This window comes from Canis aureus, chromosome X (genome assembly GCF_053574225.1).
Source record: "Canis aureus isolate CA01 chromosome X, VMU_Caureus_v.1.0, whole genome shotgun sequence".
NCBI lineage: Eukaryota > Metazoa > Chordata > Mammalia > Carnivora > Canidae > Canis > Canis aureus.
Window position 1 is genome coordinate 28,484,615 of NC_135649.1, and position 24,766 is coordinate 28,509,380.

The 24,766-nt window shown below is 35.3% G+C and overlaps 1 protein-coding gene across 12 annotated transcripts in view; it reads right to left on the reverse strand.

Moving 5' to 3' along the window:
• The window catches only part of STAG2 (STAG2 cohesin complex component), a 136,481-nt gene that overhangs the window by 67,349 nt on the left and 44,366 nt on the right, over positions 1-24,766 (reverse strand). For 11 of the 12 annotated variants that reach the window (XM_077887760.1, XM_077887750.1, XM_077887755.1 and 8 more), the window contains 3 exons: positions 14,070-14,213; positions 10,805-10,883; positions 5,377-5,541 (listed from right to left, as the gene is read on the reverse strand). In XM_077887760.1, coding sequence (XP_077743886.1) covers positions 5,377-5,541; positions 10,805-10,883; positions 14,070-14,113 — 288 coding nt within the window. In that variant the 5' untranslated portion in view covers positions 14,114-14,213. Of the gene's footprint in view, positions 1-5,376; positions 5,542-10,804; positions 10,884-14,069; positions 14,214-24,766 lie in introns of those variants that run through there. The other variant, XM_077887762.1, reaches the window with a different exon arrangement.

Consider the following 24,766-nt stretch of genomic DNA (forward strand, 5'->3'; position numbering starts at 1 on the left):
AAGATAGATACATTTTGGACATAATGCTGTTGCATATTTAACAAATTACAGTACAGTATAGACATAACTTTTATAGGCACTGGGATACAAAAAAAATTCATCTGACTTGCTTTATTGTGGTATTTGCTTTACTGCAGTGATCTGGAACCCAACCGACAATACCCCTGAGGTATGCCTATATAAAGAACTCTTACAATTCAATAGTTTTTAAAAGCCAAGTAATCTAATTAAAAATATAGATGAAGATTATGAAAATAGCTCTATATATAAGATATACAAATGGCTATTAGCTCATCAAAAGATGCTCAATGTAACTGACTACCAAGGAAATGGAATTCAAAATTAAAATAAGGTACCACTTCACAACAACTAGGGTGGCGTTAATCAAAATTACAGACAGTAACAAATGTTGGCAAAGATATGAGAAATCGAATGCTAAAACACTGATGGTAAGAACACAAAATGGTGCTGCCACTTTGGAAAAAGTTTGGCAGCTTGTCAAAAAGTAAACAGTTACCATATGATCCAGCAACTCAACTCCGAGGTATATATTACTCAAGAGAAATGAAGACTTATGACCAAACTAAAACTTGTACAAGAGGGATCCCTGGGTGGCTCAGCGGTTTAGCGTTTGCCTTTGGCCCAGGGTGCGATCCTGGAGTCCCGGGATCGAGTCCCACATCAGGCTCCCGGCATGGGCCTACTTCTCCCTCCTCCTGTGTCTCTGCCTCTCTCTATCATAAATAAATAAATCTTTAAAAATAAATAAATAAAACTTGTACAAGAAAACATATAACAGCATTATTCACAATAGCCAAAAAGTGGAAACCAACCAAATGTGTGCATCAAAAGATGAATGGATAAACAAGATGGAGTATTATTTGGCAATAAAAAAGAATGAAGTTATCATACCACAAAATAGATGAGCCTTGAAAACATTATGCTAAGTCAAAGAAACCATTCAAAAAGGACCACATATTGAACGAATCATATATATGAAATGTCCAGAAAAGGCAATTTATAAAAAGTACATTAGTGGTTGCCTAGACCTGGGACAGGTGAAAAGAAAGTGACTATTAAGAATCTAAGCACAATGTTTCCTTCTGGGGTATTAAAAAAGTTTTAAAATTAGACTGTGGTGATGGCTACACAACTCTATGATATACTAAAACACCACTGAATTTACATTTTGAAAGGGTGAATTTTTTTTAAAAAAGGGTGAATTTTGTGTTATGTGGAGTGTTTCAACATAGTATTTTTTTTTTTAAATAAAACAGCTAAAAAAATAAAAATCAACAAGTTATTCTTTGGGGGATCGAAGAGGAAACCATAAAGCAGATGAAAACTATTTTTAAATGAACCAAGTTTAAAAATTAGGATGAAAAAAAAAATTAGGATGATAGGGGTATCAGAGTGGCTCCGTTGGTTGAGCATCCCACTCGATTTCACTTCAGGCCACAATCTCAGGGTCTCTCAGGGTTATAAGATGAAGCCCTGAGTTGGCCTCCACACTCAGGGGAGTCGGCTCAAGATTTTTTTCTCTGCCCTTCCCCTAAGTTTCAGTGTGCACACACACATTCTCAAATAAATAAATCTTTTTTTTAAGTATCATCAGGAAGCAAAAATTTTTAAGTTATGTACCAATAAATATGAAATGTGGTTATAAAATAAATGAACAAATTATGTAAAATTTGATGTAGAGAAAGGATAATATTACAAATTAAAGAAAATAAAAAGGAAATATTGTCTAAAAATTACCTGGCCCAAAGGCATTGACTGGAGATCTTCTAAAATTTTACCTAATTTCTAGATTTCAGTCCTTTTCTATATTTTACAATAGCTTATGTATGTAAACTAAATCAATTTATAAAACAGACATGTTTAAGATTATTCCCAAATATGATACAGGTAATAAATATCAAGAGAATATATTCTGGGACTGTGAGAGTTTTAAAACAAGACCCAGGGGTACTTGGGTGGCTCAGTCGGTTGAGCATCTGCCTCCAGCTCGGGTTGTGACCCCAGGGTCCTGGGATCGAGCCCCACATCAAGCCCCATGTCAGGATCCCTGCCCAGGAGTCTACTTCTCTCACTCCCAATCTTCCTCCCCCCCTGTTCATGTCCTCTCTCTCAAATAAATAAAATCTTTAAAAAAAATAAAATAAAAGATGGCCCAAAATGTCTGCCAATGCTCTTCAATAAGAAGTGGGGTCAACATTACCTTATCTAGAACTGAAGGCAGTAAAAATGATGCCTCCAAGATTAAGTTATTGAACAACATTCGATTTTTGTACTGGGTTCTTGGAGCACTAGAAAACTAGGCACTCCTGCTCAGGACAAACTCCAAACCCAGAAGCCATACCGTAAGAAACCCAAGCCACATTCAAGAACCATTTGCAGGTACTCCAGGTAACAGTCCCAGTTGTACCCAGCCTTCAAGTCACTCCAGGCTAGGTACCAAACATGAATAAAGGTGCCTCCAGATATTACAGATCTTAATTGTTTATGCAATTGCTGAGCATTAAAGCTGTCTCAGGTAAGGCTGTAACCATCATGGATGGCATCATAGACAATTTCATACCTGTTTAGTTCTGTCTGAATTCTATACCAACATAATCATTAAGCCTAGTAAAATGATCATTCCTTTACATCATTAAGCTTCGAGTGATTTGTTATACAGCAATAGATAACTGGAAGAAAGGCTATTTCATCAATAAAGATACAAAAATATTTAATGAAATCTTACCCCAAAAATATCACATCACATTAAAAAGTTATTCAGACAGATCAAATAGAATCTTTACTAGGAATACAAGGCTGATGTAATAAAAATACAAGGTAACTCATTAAAATATTTTAAAATTTTAATTATCATATAATATGCTAAGAATTTATTCAATAAAACTCAACATGTATTATCTAATAAACTAGGGGCATATGTATGCATGATCCCTCCTTTTTTTTAAATGTAAGAACTACTTTAAAACCAACAGCCAGTCTTATACTTACTCTCACCTATAATGACTGAAATAGGTATATCCTGGAATACAAAAAAAAATGAATAATATACAGTCCCTGATCAAGAAATTAATAATCAAGAAGCAAATTCAGACATATGCATACCTATATATAATACAATATGCTAATATATTAATATTAAGTGCTACAATATAAAGAGAAGAGTAAGAAACACCCATATTCAAGGGGAGAAAGAGCCCAAGAATGCTACTCAAAAGAGTAACATGTGACTTAAGTCAATTTTATGTGACATGGAAGAAGGAAAGAAGACTATTTCAGGCAAAGGGAAAAACAGAAAGGTATGGGAGTGGAGGTACATACTGTGGCTGAGGAATAACAAGCAAACCATAAAAAGAAATCTGGGCTGGAACTTTTAGATAAGGAACAAGTGCTGGAAGCTTGTACACAGGAAACTTCCTTGATCAAATTTTGTATTACCAACACAAGTGGGAGTATACAAAACAAACTGGAAGTGGAGAGTAGATTCAGGGAAATCAACGGAGAGAAACTGTGGACATCCCACTTTAAGGGTGAAAGCACATTTAGAAACAGAAAAAAGGCTGAGTGAAGTAAGTCAATCGGAGAAGGACAAACATTATATGTTCTCATTCATTTGGGGAATATAACTAATAGTGAAAGGGAATATAAGGGAAGGGAGAAGAAATGTGTGGGAAATATCAGAAAGGGAGACAGAACGTAAAGACTCCTAACTCTGGGAAACGAACTAGGGGTGGTAGAAGGGGAGGAGGATGGGGGGTGGGAGTGAATGGGTGACGGGCACTGGGGGTTATTCTGTATGTTAGTAAATTGAACACCAATAAAAAATAAATTAAAAAAATAAAAATAAAAAAAAGAAACAGAAAAAAGTAGAGATACAATCTTAATATATGACAAACCATAATAAACACAAAAATAAGGAAAATGTTCACTCTTTAAACATGGAGATACCAATAACAAAAAAATTAAATGTAAAATTTAATCCTCAACATTTTATATTAAAATTTTCTTGAGAAGTCAGAAAGTTAAAAACCTCATAGACTAGAAAAAAATAGAACAGCCTACTTAGCTGTGGATACAAGTTGAGATTTCTGATGTTAACAAAAATGAAAGACATCCGGAAAAAAGACCAATGCATTTAACAACTTACAATAAAACACTATAGAAAAAAGTATTATATAAAAATAAAAAGGAAAGTAATGAAATGCTATATATAATTGAGATAATGTATTCCTTTGATAAAATTAACCCAAATGCGAACTAGAGAGAAGGGGATAGCTTTTTTTAAATTAGGTAATGACTAAACCATAGCACTATAATATAATGAGATATTGTTTTTAAAAATATCAAATGTATATGAAATAATCATTTAAAACATTAGAGAAATAAAATCCATACCCGCATGACAACTATAGAAAAAGCAAACCATACATGAATAAATGAAGGCAAATTCAAATTTTAAAAATCATATTCCTCTATACAACTGGGGATAGCTCAAAACAACTAACAATTTTTATATTACATGTAAGAAGGGTATTATCAGTCCCAATTGATACTTAAAATTTATACAAAACCATACATATTCAGGTAAGTCCATATTTATAAACAAAATTTGTAGGTGTTTAATAACTCTCTTTAATAACAGAAAGCTTAAATGGCTAGCTCTCCATAAACCATTGATGTGCACCTTTTTTGATTAAAATTAATTCTCTGAAGCAATTCCCTGTAGCTTTTATAAATTAAAAAATAACTTTATTGAGCATGTATATTCTTTGAGTATAGGGTTTATCCAATTTTTTAAAAACCATGTGGGTTTAGTCTCCATTGTAAAGCCTAAATGCTTCTATTGTCATAAAATTATGCAGAAGAAACAAAATTAGGATGATTTGACATGGACATGACTCTTACTTTTTTTACTCTTTTCCTAAGAAATAGCACAAGTAATAAACTTTAACAGACAACAGTGATCAACATAACTCAATTCAATAAAGTGGGTAGTGATTATATTAGGTCACTCAACCAAGAATTCTATATGGGCAAAGGATTTCATATTTTAATGGCAGACATACAAATTCAGAGGAAATTGAAATCTCATAGTTTACATCAGCATATTTTTTGGGCAAATGATTTTTTATTATATGCCATTAAAAGAAAATAATGCAGTAGAAAATTACTCAAGACACAATTTAAAAGGTCCTATGGTCTGAACAGACAGATGACTTTGTTCTTTCTGATGATTTTGTTGTTTTCTAATAAGCAATGTTAGAATTTTTTAATGCAATTAGAAAATTCAGGGATTTTATATAACTCACTGAAGTTTAAAATGTACAAATAAACTGGGAAGAACACAATAAACATTACCTGCATAGCACTCTTGCCCATTTTAACAACTTCAAACAACATCATGTTTTCAACTCCATTCTGTTGGTGATGACCATTCATTCGGTTTGGACCAGAAGGAGGTTTTCCTCCTCCATTTCCACCCTTGCCCTTTTCTCCTGGGCCCTTTTTGCCTTTTTTACAAGTCTGCATAAAAATACAAGTTAGTTAAGTTATATTATTATCCTTGAAAATTCAAAATGAAGATACAGCTGAAGCAGTTAAAAGGATACATAATTATAACATGCCTAACCCTGACCTAAAGAAGAGTGCCATACACATGTCATAATAAAATGATATGGTTGAGACAGCCTCTTTATGGTATCAACTTTTTCATTTATACTATCAGCCACCTCATGTGACACGGCAAACTGACAGACTTCATGGTCCAAATTTTTATTCCTATTAGCTGAATGATGTTATGCTAGTTACTTAACCATACTGTGCTTCAGATTTTCTAATTTGTAAAGTGAAGATAAAACTGTGCTTATCTCATAGGGTTGCTTCTTTAAGGTACAGACTGCAGTGGCCAACAAGAATAGCAAAACACTTTATCAAATACATAACTCAAACTTAGTTCAAATTTTTAAATCCTATCTAATGTTAGTCTTATAAATTATTGCAGTACACTGACAAGGGAATTTTTGTAAATATAAATAGGTATATCAACCTCATTCTTATTCTGGATAAATGAAGGCAAATTCAAATCTTAAAAATCATGTTCCTCTGTACAACTGGTGATAACACTTATCATGAAAATTCAGTTAATGAACACTATGGAAATAAAGCCCCTTTATAAGGAAATTGTCAATATTGGGTAGTGGGGACTTCATAAATCAGTGAAAAGGTTGCCTACATGCCTCAGTTATAAAATACCTCCCATAGCCTTTATACCTTGTTATAGAAAAGCAAGTCTTCCCTAACTCAGAGTCCTCATTTCTAAAAGGTCATAGAGTTGTATTAAATCTTTACAGATTAGATTATTTCTAGGTCTCTTATCAACCTACACATTTCTATGATCTAGAGTAAGGATCGGCAAGCTTTCTGTACAATACCAGACAGTAAATATTTCAGGCTTTGCAGGCCACCACATTCCATCTCTGTCACATATTCTTTGTTTATTTTTACAACCCTTTATAAATATAAAAACCATTCTAAGCTCATAGGCAATATAAAAACAGGCTGTAGTTTGGCAGACCCCTGATCTACCGCCAGGTCTACAAACAGATTTCTACTGACAGCCTGTACGTTTCTATACTTTGTTCCATGGAGGGTCCTTCCTCCTTCCTCAATAGTCCAAAATCCCCCTACTCTTTTAACAACTACTTCAAAGTCTCTCCTAAGAACGGAAATCTATTACTTGTTAATTTACATTATTTTGCTAATGAGAGTCAGTCTTTTTGAACCTAAGTCATTAATTCCTAATTGTAGAATGAAAGGTTACTGTCCCCAGCAAAAGGAATTTCAGAGATAAGGGTGAAAGAAAAGATCAACTACAGAGAGTACACCAGGAAAGAATAAAATGTTAATGTTAATTAAATGGAACTATATATTTGCAATTTATCTATCATATGCTTCAATATTCCCTGTTGGTATGGAAAACTAGTATAATTAAAATGGCTCAATGAATATGCTATGCTAGAAAAAAACAACGTGCAAGGAATCATAATACAGGGATGTACAAGAAGTCAACATGCTAACATGGGTACAATCTTGTGGATGAAAAATATCTCTGAAGAAAGACTATAGGATAGGGTGCCTGGGTAGCTCAGTAGTTGAGCATCTGCCTTTGGCTCAGATAGTGATCCCAGGGTCCTGGGATTGAGATCCACATCAGGGTCCCCACAGGAGCCTGCCTCTCTGTCTCTCTCATGAATAAATAAATAAAATCTTAAAAAAAGAAAAGAAAAAGAAAAAGACTACAGAGGTGCCTAGGTGGCTGAGTCAGTTCAGCGTCTGCCTTCAGCTCACGTCATCATGATCCCAGGGTCCTGGAATGGAGACCCACATGGGACTCCCTACTCAGCAGGGTGTCTGCTTCTCCCTCTCCCTCTGCCCTTGCCCCTAGTTCACGCACATGCTCTCTCTCTCTCTCCTCTGCTCTCTCAAATAAATAAAATCTTAAATAAAAAAAAAAGACTATGAGGTAGCATAGTACATACAGTGGATTAAGAGTACCTTTTAACAGATGAGGGCTCAAATCCTTTAACCACTGAGCTTCTCTGGACCAGTTTCCTATCTATAAAATAAGGACGTTTTCTAATCCTCTGGGTGGTTCAAATTTTAAATAAGATAACATATATTAGCACAGTGGTTGGAACATACATAGCATACTATCAAAATGCAGTTATTATTATCACTATAATAATATGTTAATCTGAGCCCTAAACACCTTACTCATAGCAGTGACTATATAAAGTTAAACTGTAGCACAAGGCACCCCGGTGGCTCAGTGGTTTAGCGCCACCTTCAGCTCAGGGCCTGATCCTGGAGGCTGGGGATTGAGTCCCACGTCAGGCTCCCTGCATGGAGCCTGCTTCTTCCTCTGCCTGTGTCTCAGCCTCTGTGTGTGTGTGTGTGTCTCATGAATAAATAAATAAAATCTTTAAAAAATAAAAAAAATTTTAAAAAATAATAAGCTGTGGCACAAAAACTTTGGAGAGCTCTCTATTCAGATACCACTGTGCATCTTGTGCTAATCTGCAAATTAAATCAAAGTCAAAAGTAGGGGACACCTGGGTGGCTCAGCAGTTGAGCATCTGCCTTTGGCTCAGGGTGTGATCCTGGTCCTGGGATTGAGTCCCACAAATCGGGCTCCCTGCGAGGAGCCTGTTTCTCCCTCTGCCTGTGTCTCTGCCTTTCTCTCCATGTGTCTCATGAATAAACAAATAATCTTTTAAAAAAACAAAGTCAGAAGTAGATTTCAGTTTTGCAAGATGGTTGCAAAACCAAAAAAAAATGGTTTTCTAATGAATAACCATATACTACCCACTAGAATTATGGCTATCTTTGGATAGTCATGAGTTAACATTTTATTCATTCATACTTTTTCTGCTTCAAAACTTCTACTTTTTAAGAGACTAAAAAAGCATTTGAAATTATGAAACATGGATTATGTGAACTCTAAAAATATATGCCAAGTACTAGTTAAATAAATTATATTCCATACATCAAATGGGATGCTCTAACATCATTAGAAATGACAAGAAAAATTCATTGATAGGAAAGCTGCACACAACATACTACACATACTACTGACTTTTAAAAGCAAATGAAAACAGTTTGCATAGTATGAATCCATTTAAATAAAATTCTGTGTGCATGTTTATAAGCATTTATACGCATAAAAGAATGTTCATCAAAATGTTTAAAGAATACATTACCTCTGTGTGAAAGGTTTATAGGGAAATTTACTTTGTTCATTGTGCATTTTTGTATTATTTAGATTTTTTAAATGTGTCAGGGCACCTGGGTGACTCAGTTAAGTGTCTGACTCTTGATTTCAGCTTAGGTCATGATCTCAGGGTCAGGAGATCGAGCCCCAATAGGGCTGGCTCCATGCTCAGCATGGAGTCTGTTTGAGATTCTCTCTCTCTCTGCCCTTAGCCCTGTTCATGTTCTCTCTAAATAAATAATTTATTCTTTATCTACTTGTTAATTTAAACAAAATTTTAAAAAATATAAGTGTATCATAAGAAAATATAAATCCAAACTTCATTTTGGGAAAGAAAATGGTGAACAGAAACAAGTCATCTTTTGCACAATGTATTTACACACATGCACAGAATCAAATATACTTTCCAAAAGAGCAAAATAATTCATCCATTCACCAAGTTATCCGGAGCCCTCAAGCTACACACTCATATTCTAAATTTGCACTCTATTTACTCAGAACCTTACTTTGTTAGTTTTTCTTCTTTTAGTTTTATTTATATTTAAGTAATCCCTACACCCAATGTAAGACTCGAACTCATGAACCAGAAGTGAAGAGTCAAATGTTCTTCTGACTGAGCCAGCCAGGTGCCCCCTCACTTTGTTAGTTTTTATCCTTGGCATTACTTATAAAAAGTAAAATTCTTGTCAATTGTAACCTGTTAGATTTTAACTGGTTATAGGTTACATTTTTAGGATGCTTTAGAATAAAAAGCTTTATTGATTGCTTTGCTTTATATTTGACTACTCATGTGTGAATAAAGCCAACAGAATATCACATTGTGCTTAGCATACTATGCTTTACAAAATGAACTATTAGAAATAGAAACAACAAGTATTAGTGAGGATGTGTAGAAAAGAAACCCTCATGCACTGTTGGTGGGAATGCAAACTGATGCAGCCACTGTGGAAAACAGTATGGAAGTTCTTTAAAACATTAAAAATAGAACTACCTTATGATCCACAAATTGCACTAGTGGGTATTGACCCAAAGAATACCAAAACACTAATTCGGAAGGATATATGCACCTCTATGTTTACTGCAGCACTATTTACAATAGCCAAATTATGGAAGCAGTGCAAATGTCCATCAGCAGTGTGTGTGTGTATGTATATATATATATACACACACATACATACACTGGAAAATTATTCAGCCACAAAAAAAAGAATGAAATCTTGCCATTTGCAAAAACATGGATGAAGCTACAGAGTATAATGTTAACCAAAATAACTCACCCTCAATGGAAATGAACAGGGCGTAATAGAAGGGGAGGTGGGCAGGGAGTTGGGGTGACTAGGTGATAGGCACTGAGGGGGGCACTTGGTGGGATGAGCACTGTGTGTTATGCTAAATGTTGGCAAATTGAACTCCAGTAAAAAAAAATTTTTAATAAAATAAAATAAAATTACTTTCATGGAAAAAAGAAAAAAATAAGTCAGAGAAAGACAAATACCGTATGATTTCACTCATGTGGAATTTAACAAAGGAAAAAAGAGAGAAACTAAGAAACAGACTCTTAAGAGAACAGACTACAGAAAATAAACAGATGGTTATGGGGTGGGGGAAATGGGTGAAATAAGTGAAGGGTATTCAACAGTATACTTATCAAAATGAGCACTGAGTAATGTATAGAATTGTTGAATCACTATATTGTACACCTAAAACTAGTATTATACTCTGTATCAACTATACTGGAAATAAAAATTTAAAACGTAATAAAGTTTTTTAAAAAACAAACAATGACGTATTATTAATTTCAGCTTTACAGTACTGGAAATAGATAATCAAAAGATATTTGACCTAAAAGCCAAAGAAACCATATGTATTCAGAAGGCTTACTAGTGGGGAAAAGGCACTTTTAAAAGATAAAGTCTGAAACATAACTAAAACAACTACATATATTTTATATGTATATGCATATATGTATACAAATGACCTTAAGAACCAAAATAAAGTCATATATTCTGTACATACTTTTCCTTTGCCTTGCTTTTGATTTTTTCCTTCAATGTCTTCAAAATCTGTGTCAGAAGAAAAATGTGTTTCTGACTCCCTGTGACAGAAAGATAAGCAATTATTTAAAACTTTCCTTAGAAATATAGGGAGTTTCTAATTTTTGCCATATTTTCTAAAAGAAAGGCTTGGTTAACTCTTTACAAAACTCCTTATAAGCATTAAATATAATTAAGATGCTTTCCCAAAACATCATACCATAGCATATTACCAAACATAAAATTATATAACCAACCAACTACAAAACAATAAACTAAAACAAAAATATCTAAACATCTTTTAACCCTAGGACTACGGTATTCTATTGTAATGGCTAGTTTCATTTTCTGATTCAAGACTATGGAGTTCAGATAAGACTGCATTTTAAGACTAGGAACTGGATGACCTTTATTAGGGAATTTTTAGTAATATTAAAGGATCCTCTGACCAATCCTCTCTCACTCAAAAAATATTTGTAAATCTAAGAGTAACTCTACAAAGTATGTATTTCTGAAAGGATATATATAAAACATCTTTACAAACTAAATCATTTGAAATACAATAGGGAAGTGCTAACTGATCAAAATCCTTTATGAAGTAAAGAGGTGGTAAACTACATTCAGGAGAACTGGGTCTAGTACTAAGAAACTGTGTGACCCTAGACAAGAGACAACCCCTCAATCTTTTCACCTATAAACAATGTATATGCAAGAAAGAATGAAATCTCTAAAGTTGCTTCAATATCCTCCAAGATGTAAATCTATAATTCTAAAAATTCTCCCTTATTTTAGAATAGGTGGAGTGTTTTATATAATCTGGATTTTCTCACACATAAGGAAGAAGACTAATTTAAATACACATGTGTAATGCTTCCTATATATGCAAACATGGGTTGAACTACCTTAATAGTAGTAACATACCCTCATTTAAATGCTTAAGACATGGCACACTTGGAATTTGGGTCATAATAGATTTTAGAATCGAGCCACACCCATAAAAGGTAAAAGTTTTACCACTTCAAATATGTAATCTTAGTACCAGTTTTGCTTAAAACAAATGGAATCAAAATGCAAAGCTATTCTTTCTAAAGCTAGTCTTCTCTAACTAGATTTCTTCTATTTCCTCCTTTACTGCCATAATAACCAGTTGTCCAGAGGCTCTTAGGTAGGAATACTTTATTTATCTACATTAATGGTTAAGGTGCTAACAAGGAAAAAAAAATCACTATTTATAGCACTTACCCTACAAAGTAATTTAAACAATGTATAGAGACAATCCTGTGTCCTAGAAGTTGTGAGGAAAGGGACTATAATAAATACCATTTCCCAGAGTAAATGCACCAAAAGCTGAATGACTACCATAATATTAACCCTGAAACTCATGCCTGTTAGATCTTAAGAAGATTGTTGTCATCAATATTCTTCCCACATGCCTATATGGCCTTGCAAAAAAAAAAAAAGCAAGGAAGAAAGAGAAAAAATTTCTAAGTATCTTGCTGTATATGTAAGTAATACTTCTTTCCTCCCAAGACATTTGTGGGATACCAGCTCTCTTAGCTCAGTACCTGCTATAAGTTTGCAAACAACTGCTACTCTCCGCAATATTCCAATGGCCACAGAGTAATCACAGGCTCAATTACGCTCTTAATCCTCATCTCCAGGCTATCCCAACTAAAAGAATGAGCCACTAGAGGTTTGATTACTAACTGGAAAACCTTATGAAGAAAGCTGAAGTGAGTAATCAGGATAGGAATCTAAAATATCCCCAACCAGAGAAGAAATTATTCTTGAAAATCTGTCTTTCTCGAATGTTTTCCTCTGCTTTAAAATCCAAAGAACACCAGCACCACCTTTCCTAAGTAAAATAACCCATGCTAGTATGTTTATGGAGCATACTAAGTTAACTTTTCAGTGGCTTGAAATTTCATGAGTCATCTATCATATGACTCTTCTACTCCTCTCTTTACCCTGCTCCCCATCTCACATACCCAACCAAATACTGTCTATTCTACCTCTACAACATCAATTCCCTCTTATCCGTTATCCTATCTCAGGACTTAATTACTTGAGGTAGTGTAATAGTCAGTGGTCTAGTTTATAATACAAATATTCCTAATTGTCTCCAATCTTAATTAACATATTTAAGAAAGTTCATAAAAGTCCAACCAAAAATTATTTTTTTCTTAGACTATCCCATATCCTGCCTCAAAAACAAATTTTCCTCAAGAATCTTAAAATAGATTCATTATATAACGGGGTTAAAAATCCCATTAAAAAGCATACTTTGAAATACTAGCAATATCCCAGTGGACCACGTTATTAGTCTGCACTGAAGATAATAAAATTATTTTAAAAATGAAAATCTATAAAGTCAAAAGTAGACACCAGCTACCTTTATGTACAAAGGTATCTATCTGATGTTTTCAAATTTTTAGCAATCAAAACTATTTTCAAATCAAGTGATATCAAGATCCCAACAGCAAATATAGTATGGTGTATATGTGTGTAAGGTTAAAGGGATCCAAAGGCACTTTAAGGTTCCCTTTTCATCACAGAGGCATCTCATGAAAACTGCAGCTTAGAAGGAAAACCACTATTATATACAGCAGCTTAAATTTCTTCCTACATCAAATACTAAAGAGTAATTAGAATAAAAGTTGAATAAAGAGTATAGGTAGCTCTTAAGACCAAAGTAAAGAAAATATCTATGTTGAAGTCACTTTAAATATGCAATATTTAAATAACATGCAATTTCTTTCTGAAAAAAATATATGGAAAGCATGTCCTACCTTCCCAGATTTGGTTAAGCCTATATTATCAGTGGATTTTATAACAGAAATCTAACATTACATGCTAAATACTACGATGTGGTATATATATATATATATATATATATATATATATATATATATTCCTTACCAATAAGAATACTTACTAACTTTTTAAGAATTTAATGGCACTCCCTCAAAACAGTTGCTATTGTAAAATTAAATATGGATTCAAAAAACTGCAATTAAAAAAAAGAACTGCACAGGAAAATAATTGTACTGTATCTAAATAAAAAAATAAATTTAAAACGTAGTACAAAAATACATGAAATTACTATTACAGAGACCAATAAGCACTGATATAAACTGTTTCAAGTTATATATAATTTATTAGGTCTTCTGTAGAAGTAATTTTAACTGAAGTTAAACTATTTCCCATTTTGTGGAAAAAGTATTTAAAATTTTTTATAATATACTTACTGTAGTAGATTAAAATCAGTTGGTATTTCTGGAGCTGCTATCATTTCTTTATCATCTTCTGGAACACTCCAATGTCAGAAATATATTCATAGATTTACGTGAGTAAAACAATGGTTTGCTTCTTTCTTCTAAGACAAACAATTCCTTTAAGGGAAGGGATGCCATATTTATTACAAACAAATGAAAAATATTGGGAAGGATATGTATACTCAAAAACTAAATTTCCCAAGGTCTGCTACTGTCCTTTAATAAATAAGGATTTTTTTCCCTTGCATTTGACTGCTTTTTATTTTTATGATTTATTTATTTATTTGAGAAAGAGAGCATGTGTGCCTGAGCAGGAGAAGGGGCAGAGGGAGGAGGAGGCAAACAGATTCCCCATTGAGTAGGGAGCCCATTAAGGGGCTTGATCCCAGGACCCTGAGATCATGACCTAATCGGAAATCAAGAATCAGACATTTAACTGACTGAGCCACCCAGACACCATGACTGCCTTCTCTAGAAATGGATTCCTTATAAACTGCCGTGGTCCCACAACAGTAACAACAGATACAAAGAAAAAGCTTACATTACAGACAATTATTTTTAAATTTTGTTATGATTCTCGCTTTGGTCTTAGTCACAGAAACAAGATGATGAAGGGGACATAATCACTGGAAAGCGTTGCAGTAAGACACACACGTTGTGTAGTAGCTATGGCTGTAAGGCCTACCACATTCAGAAGTCGACATGTGGCAAATGTGGCTAACTTGCCAAGCGGAAGAGACAGTATAACTGAGATGCCAAGGCTAAGAGAAAAAATATCACTGGGACTGGCCAAATGAGGCACCTAAAAATTGTATTAATGCAGATTCGGGCATGGATTCCATGAAGAACACCACCTAAATTTAAGAGGGCAGCTATTGCAACATCCAGCTCATCTTAAGAATTTCAACGATTAGTCACACAATAAATGTTCCAATTTAAAAAAAATAAAATATAAACCCTCGCGTGTTTTCATCGGAAAATAAATAAATAAATAAATAAATAAATAAATGTATGTTTCAATTTTAATTAATAAAAATAAAATGTTATGATTCTCTACCTTGGCTTAAGAAGACCTATGCCCTAACTAGGAATAGGATGTGACTTTTGTACTGGTCCTAAAATCCTTATGACAAGTTTATTTTATTTTTATTTTTTTATTTATTTATGATAGTCACACACACACACACAGAGAGAGAGAGAGAGAGAGAGAGAGGCAGAGACACAGGCAGAGGGAGAAGCAGGCTCCATGCACCGGAAGCCCGACGTGGGATTCGATCCTGGGTCTCCAGGATCGCGCCCTGGGCCAAAGGCAGGTGCCAAACCGCTGCGCCACCCAGGGATCCCCTTATGACAAGTTTAAACCATAATACAAGATGCCTGAAAATTCTACAGCTTTTTGCTAATGATGTACAGTATAGTTAAAAGGAGTTAGCTAGGGGCACCTGGCTTGCTCAGTCTGTAAAACACGCAACTCTTGATCTTGGGGTCATAAGTTCAAGCACCACTTTGGGCACAGAACCTACTTTTTTTTTTTTTTAAAGGCTCTTCTACAATAAAAGAAACCTACATCCCAAAGTCTTCCTCATTAATAAATAACCACTTCATAATAATACCACACTGTGTTGAACAGCAAAGGGGAAAAAATATTACCTCTGATCTATTCCCTCAAGGAACTTACAATCAATTTAAATACCAATAACGTCATATGGACAACAGATGAATACCATTTGTGACCAAAATTAAGTTTAGTTTGGCCTTAGGAGGGATATTATTTCTGGTTTTGAAAGTCAAAGATACAGTTCCTGAGAGAATTATATAAAACCAAATGACAGGTCTGTAACAAAAAAGAGAAAATAGGCTGAGTCTGAAGCTCTTAATCCTGTGTATAACTTTCTTATATAATTTTCTTGTTGTATTTCCGTGCTAATCTGGTACTTGATGGCTGCCTAAAGAAAAAGGAGTAAGACAAAATATATCCAATTAATAATAAATGTTAAAATACCATATACTGATTAACTTCCAATCTCTTCCAATAAAGACATTATACAAGAAACTGATAATTCAACCTTTCCATTAATTTTAAGATTTTTTAAAAGTAATCTCTACACCCAAGGTAGGGCTCAAACTCACAACCCCAAGATCAGGAGTCGCATGCTCTATCAACTGAACCAGCCAGGCGCCTCATTTTTTCCCATTAATTTTAAATCCCTAAAAAACATCATAAATGGCTAGTAATATTCAATTAATAGAAATTCAAAACACTGCATTTCCTATCTTACGCTAATTAAGCTACTATGAACAACAAAAGAATGAGGTAATAGGAGAAACAAGAATGAATAATCCAGAAATCAAGCCATGAATAATCAAGAATTGTCTGTACCATCACTGAGGTTTCTTTTTTTTTTGAAAACCACTCATATCATAAAATTTTTATTTAGATATGACTGTTAGAATGATCTTCTTGCACTAAAACATGGTCCCAAGATTGTTCTCCCCTAAAACCACTAATTGTTAATCCGTTTATAATCTTATTATAACCTAAGGAATTATCTAAGAAGCACACCAGAGTTCTGAAGCTTGCCATCACATGTAGGAAACACTCTAGCTTCCTTAAAATCCCAACTCGTTAAAAAAAATAACTTCTTAAAAAAAACTATTCAGTGTTTTACAAAGGAGCTGGAGAAGTATAGAGGAGTATGGGGAGCTAAAAAGCTCTAAACATGTCAGGAGATCTAGATGGCAAGGTGGAAATAAAGGGCTTGTTTTGCTGCCTATCTGCAATCCCCGCTACACACCCTCCAAGCATGTGATAAAACCAAACTTGCTGCATTCCTTAAATATACAGTTTTAAGTAGTTCATAAATATATTCTCCTAAGGGATATAAAGAATGCATCAACTCTGAAAAGCAGAGAACACCAAATAAAATAAGTATTATGTGATACACTTACCACATTCCTCTAAATAGCACACATTTCTAGTGTACAAGTTTTGCCAGGTCAGATTATTTTGTTCAGCATATAAGGCTATATAACATGCATCTGGTAATCAGAAACCAAAGTAAACACAAAAGAAAAATGGAATTTATAAAAATGTAAGTCTCCCAGACAAGGTGTCTTTATTTTACAAAGAGATATCCCGGCATGGTCTAATAGATTTAGAAGAATTATTAAACTGGCCAACTCCTTATCCCAGTTAAATACTTGTTTAAGAAGTTTTTAAATATTAAGAATCCATCCAACCAATTAAAGTATCTACCATGTGCCAAACGCAGTGTTGGGCACTGGGGCATCGAGTGGTGAACAGGAGAGACCCTTGCCCTTACGGAATTACTTGTACCAATAAACATGAAAATGTTTTTACAGGAAGCCACCTACCTCCATTGCCACCTAATATTATTAAACAAATACTAAACTACTTGTATCTGAGTTTTCACTATTTTAATCATTGTCTAAATAACCAATTTGCCACCAAAACATTTTTTCATAGCTCCGAATATAAGTTGCTTTGTACTTCAAAGGAGGGGAAGCAATGGGTAAATTAGTATTAGGTTTTTTTAAGAACTTTATCTGCAGGAAGGACTATGAATTTTTTCTTTTTATTTTAAATGTCTACAGCTGTAAATAAATACAATTTGATTCCCCCCAAAGATTTACATTAAAAAACTTACAAACAAGGTCTTTAAATATACTTAATACCATTTGTCCTTAGTTGGAAAACCCAAAACTATAATAATATGTAATGTTCAAATAAAAGTATGAGTTGAATGATCAAACTCACCACACCATTTCTGGCCTACTGTAGCTTACTAATTTTTTTAGAAAAATATACTCAAAGATCACAAGGTGGAGCTCTCACCTAGTGTCAAGGAAAAACGGAGATTTTTTTTTTTTATCACTTATACCAATTCTCTGTAACTACTATAAAAAGAATTAACATTCCAAAAAACTTTGAAAGATAAATCATAGAAATGAAATTTGCTTTTAAATTCTCATTACTATGTTCCTTTTGAGAAAAAATATATCTAGCAATTAGCTTCTGTTTCTCCTCACTGAAAACTAAGCAAACACACTTGTAGATACGTTAAATATATTTTAAAAACCACTTCCTTAGGCTTAAGTGTACAGTATACTGCCATTAAAGGTTTGTTAACACATTCATATAAATTACTGAATTAAAACTAGATTATTATAGGGCCACCTAGGTGGCACCTTGGCTCAGCTCAAGTCATGATCCTAGGATCCTGGGATTGAGCTCCACATCAGGCTCCCTGCTCAGTGGGGAGCTTGCTTCTCCCTCCCCTCTGCCTGCTGCTCCCGCTGCTTGTTCTCTAAAACTCTAGAACTCTTTCAGATGGATGAATAAAACAGGTGATTATATATTTTTAATTCTATACATTAAATTCAAGTAAATGCTCTCAGCAGCACTGTTTTTGATATAAACAGAGATCTAAAAGCTAAAACTTGATCACCGTAACTTTTTCGAGTCATCTATAATAAATATGTTTATGGCCTATTACTCAAAGTTTACATTCCATGTTAAATTAATTCAATAATAAAAATGTTTTCTTCTCTCACTTCTGAAAACATGTTGGACACCAATTACTATAGCATAAACACAAATGTATAAAAAATTATATAATTACACATCTTTATATTCAAATGACTTAAATTCATTAAAATTACCCTGCTTGAAAAATTAAAAATACATAAAAACCTGTTTTTCTAGGATATTGTCTAAAAATCTTAAAGTAATTTTGATTTTTTGGTAAAAGAGTAACTGTTTCAAAGTTCTTTTAATTCAATCCCAAGTGGTATCAAAAAAGTAAAAAGGTGCAAAAGAGAGCCACACTAACAAGGTCCCTCAGAATCCACATATTATTGGGAAGTAAGAGGAACACTTAAAGTAGCTAGGTGTGTTATATCCCTAAAAATGCAAGAAATAGCTGCTGGGGCACCTGGGTAGCCAGTAGATTAACTGTGTGCCTTTGGCTCAGGTCATGATCTCCAGATTCCTGGTATTGAGCCTGCTCCCTGCTCAGTGGGGAGTCTGCTTCTCCCTCTCCCTCCCCCTGGTTGTGCAGGCACTCGCGCACACTCTTTCTCTCAGATAATAAAATATTTTTTAAAAAGAAAAAAAAGAGGGGAGCCCGGGTGGCTCAGCGGTTTAGCGCTGCCTTCAGCCCAGGGCCTGATCCTGGAGACCCGGGATCGAGTCCCACATCGGGCTCCCTGCATGGAGCCTGCTTCTCCCTCTGCCTGTGTGTCTCTACCTCTCTCTCTCTCTCTCTCTCTCTCTCTCTCTGTGACTATCATAAATAAATTTTTAAAAAATTTAAAAAAAAAGTAATCTCTACACCTAACATGGAGCTCGAACTCATGACCCTGAGTTCAAGAGTCACATGCTCTACCAACCGAGCCATCCAGGAACCCCCAATAAAACGATCTTTATCATGTTTATCTACTCAAGCTTAGCAGGGAAGAAAAACTTTTTTATGAACTCCTGACGAGACCCATAGGCATGATCCTTTTACTGGCCTATCTACTTAGAAGACAATGCGCAGAAGTCTGTCATTTAGGCTGAGATTGTGAAATGCTAAAAGGTAAATTTAGTTCCTGCAATAGTACATTTTAATCAAAACAGGCAAGTTATTATAATTTCTTACATCAAATGATAGGTGGCAACTTTGAATACATAGGTCAAGAAATGAAAAGCTCACCAAAAAATTGTTAGATGTAAATACATACCTTCAAAAGAAGAAAATCTACTGCCCTTTTAATGATGAATATCAATTTTTTAAAAGATTTCTCCTTGCTCAAAGAGGCATTTTTCCTCCCTGTGTTAATCTCCCCAATTTCTACTATAAGTCTTCTGAGGAGATGACAAGGTGAAAAGAATGACAAATCAAGCAATGATCATGTATACACAGACCAGTAACAAAATTTCAACCAAAATGTTTTTTAGGGATGTCTGGGTGGCTCAGCAATTGAGCGTCTGCCTTCAGCCCAAGGCATGATCCCAGGGTCCTGGGATTGAGTCCCACATCAGGCTCCCCACAGGGAGCCTGCTTCTCCCCCATGTCTCTGCCTCTCTCTCTCTCTCTGTCTGTCTCTCATGAATAAATAAATAAATAAAATCTTTTTTTAAAATGTTTTTTAAAGCCCCTGGAGGCTTGAATTCACGACCCTGAAATCAAGACCTGAGCCAAGAAAAATCAAGAGTCAGACATTCAATGGACTGAGCCACCCAGCTGCCCTTAACCAAAACATTTCTTGATTGTATACTCATATCATAGCTACCCATGTATATCATTTGCAAATATAATTTCATTTCCATGAGCCTAGACAGATCCTTAAGAATTTCTAATGGTAACACGTGCTCTAGCACAGGAAAAGGTAATGTAGAAATGGTACTAGAAGAAAACTGCATACTTAAGAGAATTAATGACAGTGTCTACATTGAGTGACAGGTCAAGTATCTGCCCTTACAAACTTAAAACATAATATACAGGGACACCTGGGTGGCTCAGTAGTTGAGCATCTGCCTTTGGCTCAGTTCGTGGTCCCGGCGTTCTGGGATCGAGTGCCGCATCAGATTCCTTGCAGGGAGCCTGCTTCTCCCTCTATGTCTCTGCCTTTCTGTCTCTCATGAATAAATAAAAAATAAAATTTTAAAAAATAATATACAGAAGGCAGGCAGGAGACCAAAAGCAAAAAGACTTTCTCAAATAACTAAATAGACAAATTGAACACAACTAACGCCACAACACTTCTGAAACAATTTCTACTCTCAGGAAGAAGGGAAGGAGCAAGCTGGGGCACAGATACTAAAGCCAGACAGAACTGGAAACATCCACCTGTTCCCCTCCTATTTTTAAGTATGTGTTAGTAGGTGCTCAGCAATCTTCCTCGTTTCCTTGTCTACCCACATTCCCAATACTTTCCAAATAGGACTCTAATTCTAAACACAGAATCACCTGGCCCAACCTACATACTCAGCTTGGCCCAGATCTCGACCATCAGTTCTGATTTCTGTAGAAAATCCAGCACGCCACTCCTGAACTTGGCAACAAACGAGTACTACTAGTTGTGGTTGGGAAGGGGGGATAAGAAAAAGCTTCTGCCTTATTCAACCTATACTCAGTTGTACCCTGTGCCTGAGTCATCCCAGGATAAATACCCTGCTTTGTTCTTGCTATAAATTATCTACCAATCCCATCCCAGGAACTGGATTCCTGCCCCTAAACCCACTCTAAAAACAGTCTCTCTGTGCCTCTCCAGTTGCCCTAATCTGAATGCCACAACCTCCTCTCATTTGTCTACCATACTGGCACTGGCTGCTGCTAGACACTGGATATCATATCATACCTGATATACTGGACATATATCAAGTATCTAATTCCAAGTCTGTTGATACCCCAGTTTGCCCTAACAAGCTGCAGTTGATTTTTATAAATATCAAAACAAATTAATATCAAATAAATACCAAGCTAAATAAAGAGATAAAGAACTTGTTTTATCATATACTATCACCTTAAAATCTTAGATCAGTCTGCCAAGGTCAATAACTAAATCAAAAATAATTTTGAAAAATACTGTCAATGATCACTTATACCAGAATACCATATTCAGCTTTTTGCACTAATTTTAAAAATGTATTTGCCCCCACTGACATAACTTTCTGTATGTTAAGACATCATGTATAAACAGTGATAATTACAACTGGGTGTAGTGGCTATCAACATTTCAGTGGTGAGACCCAATTAGCTGGTATTAATGAATATCAAGACCTGAAAATCAAATATACAGCCATGAGCCAAATTCATGAGTCAACACTTGTAAATGGTATACAGGATGATATAAGCACCACCCATTATTACCATCAAACCCACTTCACATTGGGGACTGCTGGCTCACAGGCAGACTTCAAGCAGTAACAGATATCAAGACAGATTTCATAGGAAAGTAGATGAAAACATGCTGATCTTACCTGGATTTCAAGAGAAATCCAAATTTTTATTTCACATATTCTCAGACTGATTGCATCAAAATTTTCATTTATTTATTCAAGGTTACAAAAAGTATCTAAATGAAACATCATTTATTACTAATTCACAGGATAGAGATACCATTATAACTAAGATACAATTCAGTTAATAAAAGCAAAGAGTAAACAAGCTAAACTACTTTATGAAGGATAATAGGAAATTCTAATCTAAAATTTAGAATTGCAGTTACTACTAGTAAGCACAAATTTTTTTGTCATTTTAGTATGAACATGAAACACAACATATGTGCTACATATTTAATATTTTTATACCCTCGATTTCTGGTTAGATATTTCTTTTTTTAAGATGTATTTATTTATTTATTTATGAGAGAGAGAGACAGAGACAGAGACACAGGCAGAGGGAGAAGCAGGCTCCATGCTGGGAGCCTGACTGAGACTCAATCCTGGGTCTCGGGTCTCTGGGACCACGCCCTGAGCTGAAGGCAGAAGCCCAACCGCTGAGCCACCTAAGTCCCTATTTCTTATTTTAGATCTAAGAGGTTGGTTTTTCATTTGGTAATTCTACACAAAAACAATGACAGAAGGGTCATATGTATGTTGCACTCTAAATTTATTTAAATTCTAACCTTTAGCTTTCCTAAAAATTAAAGCATGTAAATGACTTTTTAAAAGTTAAGTTTAAGCCAGATAGACACTATGAAAAACCTCAAATATCCCTGATGAACACCAACACAGAAATCCTCAAAAATATACTAGCAAACCAAAATCAATAGCACATTTTAAGTATTATACACCATGACCGGGCAGCCCGGGTAGCTCAGCGGTTTAGCGCTGCCTTCAGCCCAGGGTGTGATCCTGAAGACCTGGGATCAAGTCCCAGGTCAGGCTCCCTGCATGGAGCCTGCTTCTCCCTCTGCCTGTGCTCCTCTCTCTCTCTCTCATGAATAAATAAATAAAATTTTAAAAAATAAATAAATAAAAATATACTCCATGACCAAGTGGGATTTATTTCCAGAATGCAAGGTTGGTGCAATGCACAAAAATCGATCACTGCAATGCACCATATTAAGAGAATGAAGGACAAAATATTTCATAATCATCAACTGATGCAGAAAAGGCATTTTTTCATGACAGAAAACACTTTTTCATGACAAAAATACTCAACAAAGTAGGAATACAAGGAAAGTAGTACCTCAACATAACAAAGGCAGTTATGAAAAGCCCACAACTAGTACCATATTGAATGGTAAAAGGCTGAAACTTTCCCTTTTAAGATCAGAAATAAGGCAGGGATGCCTGCTCTCACTACTTCAACATAGTATTAGGACCCCTACCTAAAACAACTAAAAGCAAGAAAAATATATAAAAGACAACCACTATTGAAAAGAAAGAAGTAAAATTACCTATTTGCAGGTAATAAGATCTTGTACATAGAAAACCCTAAACATTTCACATTCACACACACTAAAAAAAAACCTATTAGAATGAATAAATTCAGCCAAGTTGCAGGATACAAAGTCAACACACAGGGATCCCTGGGTGGCGCAGCGGTTTAGCGCCTGCCTTTGGCCCAGGGCGCGATCCTGGAGACCCAGGATCGAATCCCACGTCGGGCTCCCGGTGCATGGAGCCTGCTTCTCCCTCTGCCTATGTCTCTGCCTCTCTCTCTCACTGTGTGCCTATCATAAATAAATAAAAATAAAAAAAATAAAAACAAAGTCAAAACACAAAAATCAGTTGTGCTTCTATACGCTAACAATGAACGATCCAAAAAAGAAAACTAAGAAAATAATTCTATTTACAATAGCACCAAAAGAAAAAAAAACCTTAGAAATAAACCTAGCCAAAGGAGGTGGAAGACTTATACACCGCAAATTACCAAGTATCACCGGATAAAATTAAAGAGGACACTTGGGGTGCCTGGTTGGCTCAGTCAGTGGAGCATGCAACTCTTGGTCTTGGGGTGGGGAGTTTGAGCCCCACACTGGGTGTAGAGATTACTTAAAATCTTAGGACCGGGGATGCCTGGGTGGCTCAGTGGTTGAGCCTCTGCCTTTGGCTCAGGGTGTTATCCCCAAGTTCCAGATCAAGTCCCACATCAGGCTCCCTGCATGGAACCTGCTTCCCCCTCTGCCTGTGTCTCTGCCTCTCTCTCTCTCCTTCTCTCTCTCTCTGTGTGTGTCTCTCTCAAGAATAAATAAATAAAATCTTAAAAATAGAAAATCTTAGGGCCACCTCAGTGGCTCAGTTAAGCATTTGCCTTCCACACAGGTCATGATCCCAGAGTCCTGGAATAGAGCCCCATGGCGGGCTCCCTGCTCAGCAGGGAGGGAGCCTGCTTCTTCTCTTCCCCTACCTCCACCCCACTCGTGCAAATAACATCTTAGAGAAAAAAAATTAAAATGACACAAATAAGTCAAAATACACCCTATGGAAATTGATTGGATGACTGTTATTAAGATGTCCATACTACCCAAAACAATCTACAGATTCAGTGCAACCCCTATCAAAAACCCAAGAGCGGGCAACTGGGTGTGCTCAGTGGTTGAGCATCTGCCTTTGGCTCAGGTCATGAACCCAGGATCCTGGAATCCAGTCCCATATCAGGCTCCCCACAGAGAGCCTACTTCTCCCTTTGCCTATATCTCTGCCTCTCTGTGTG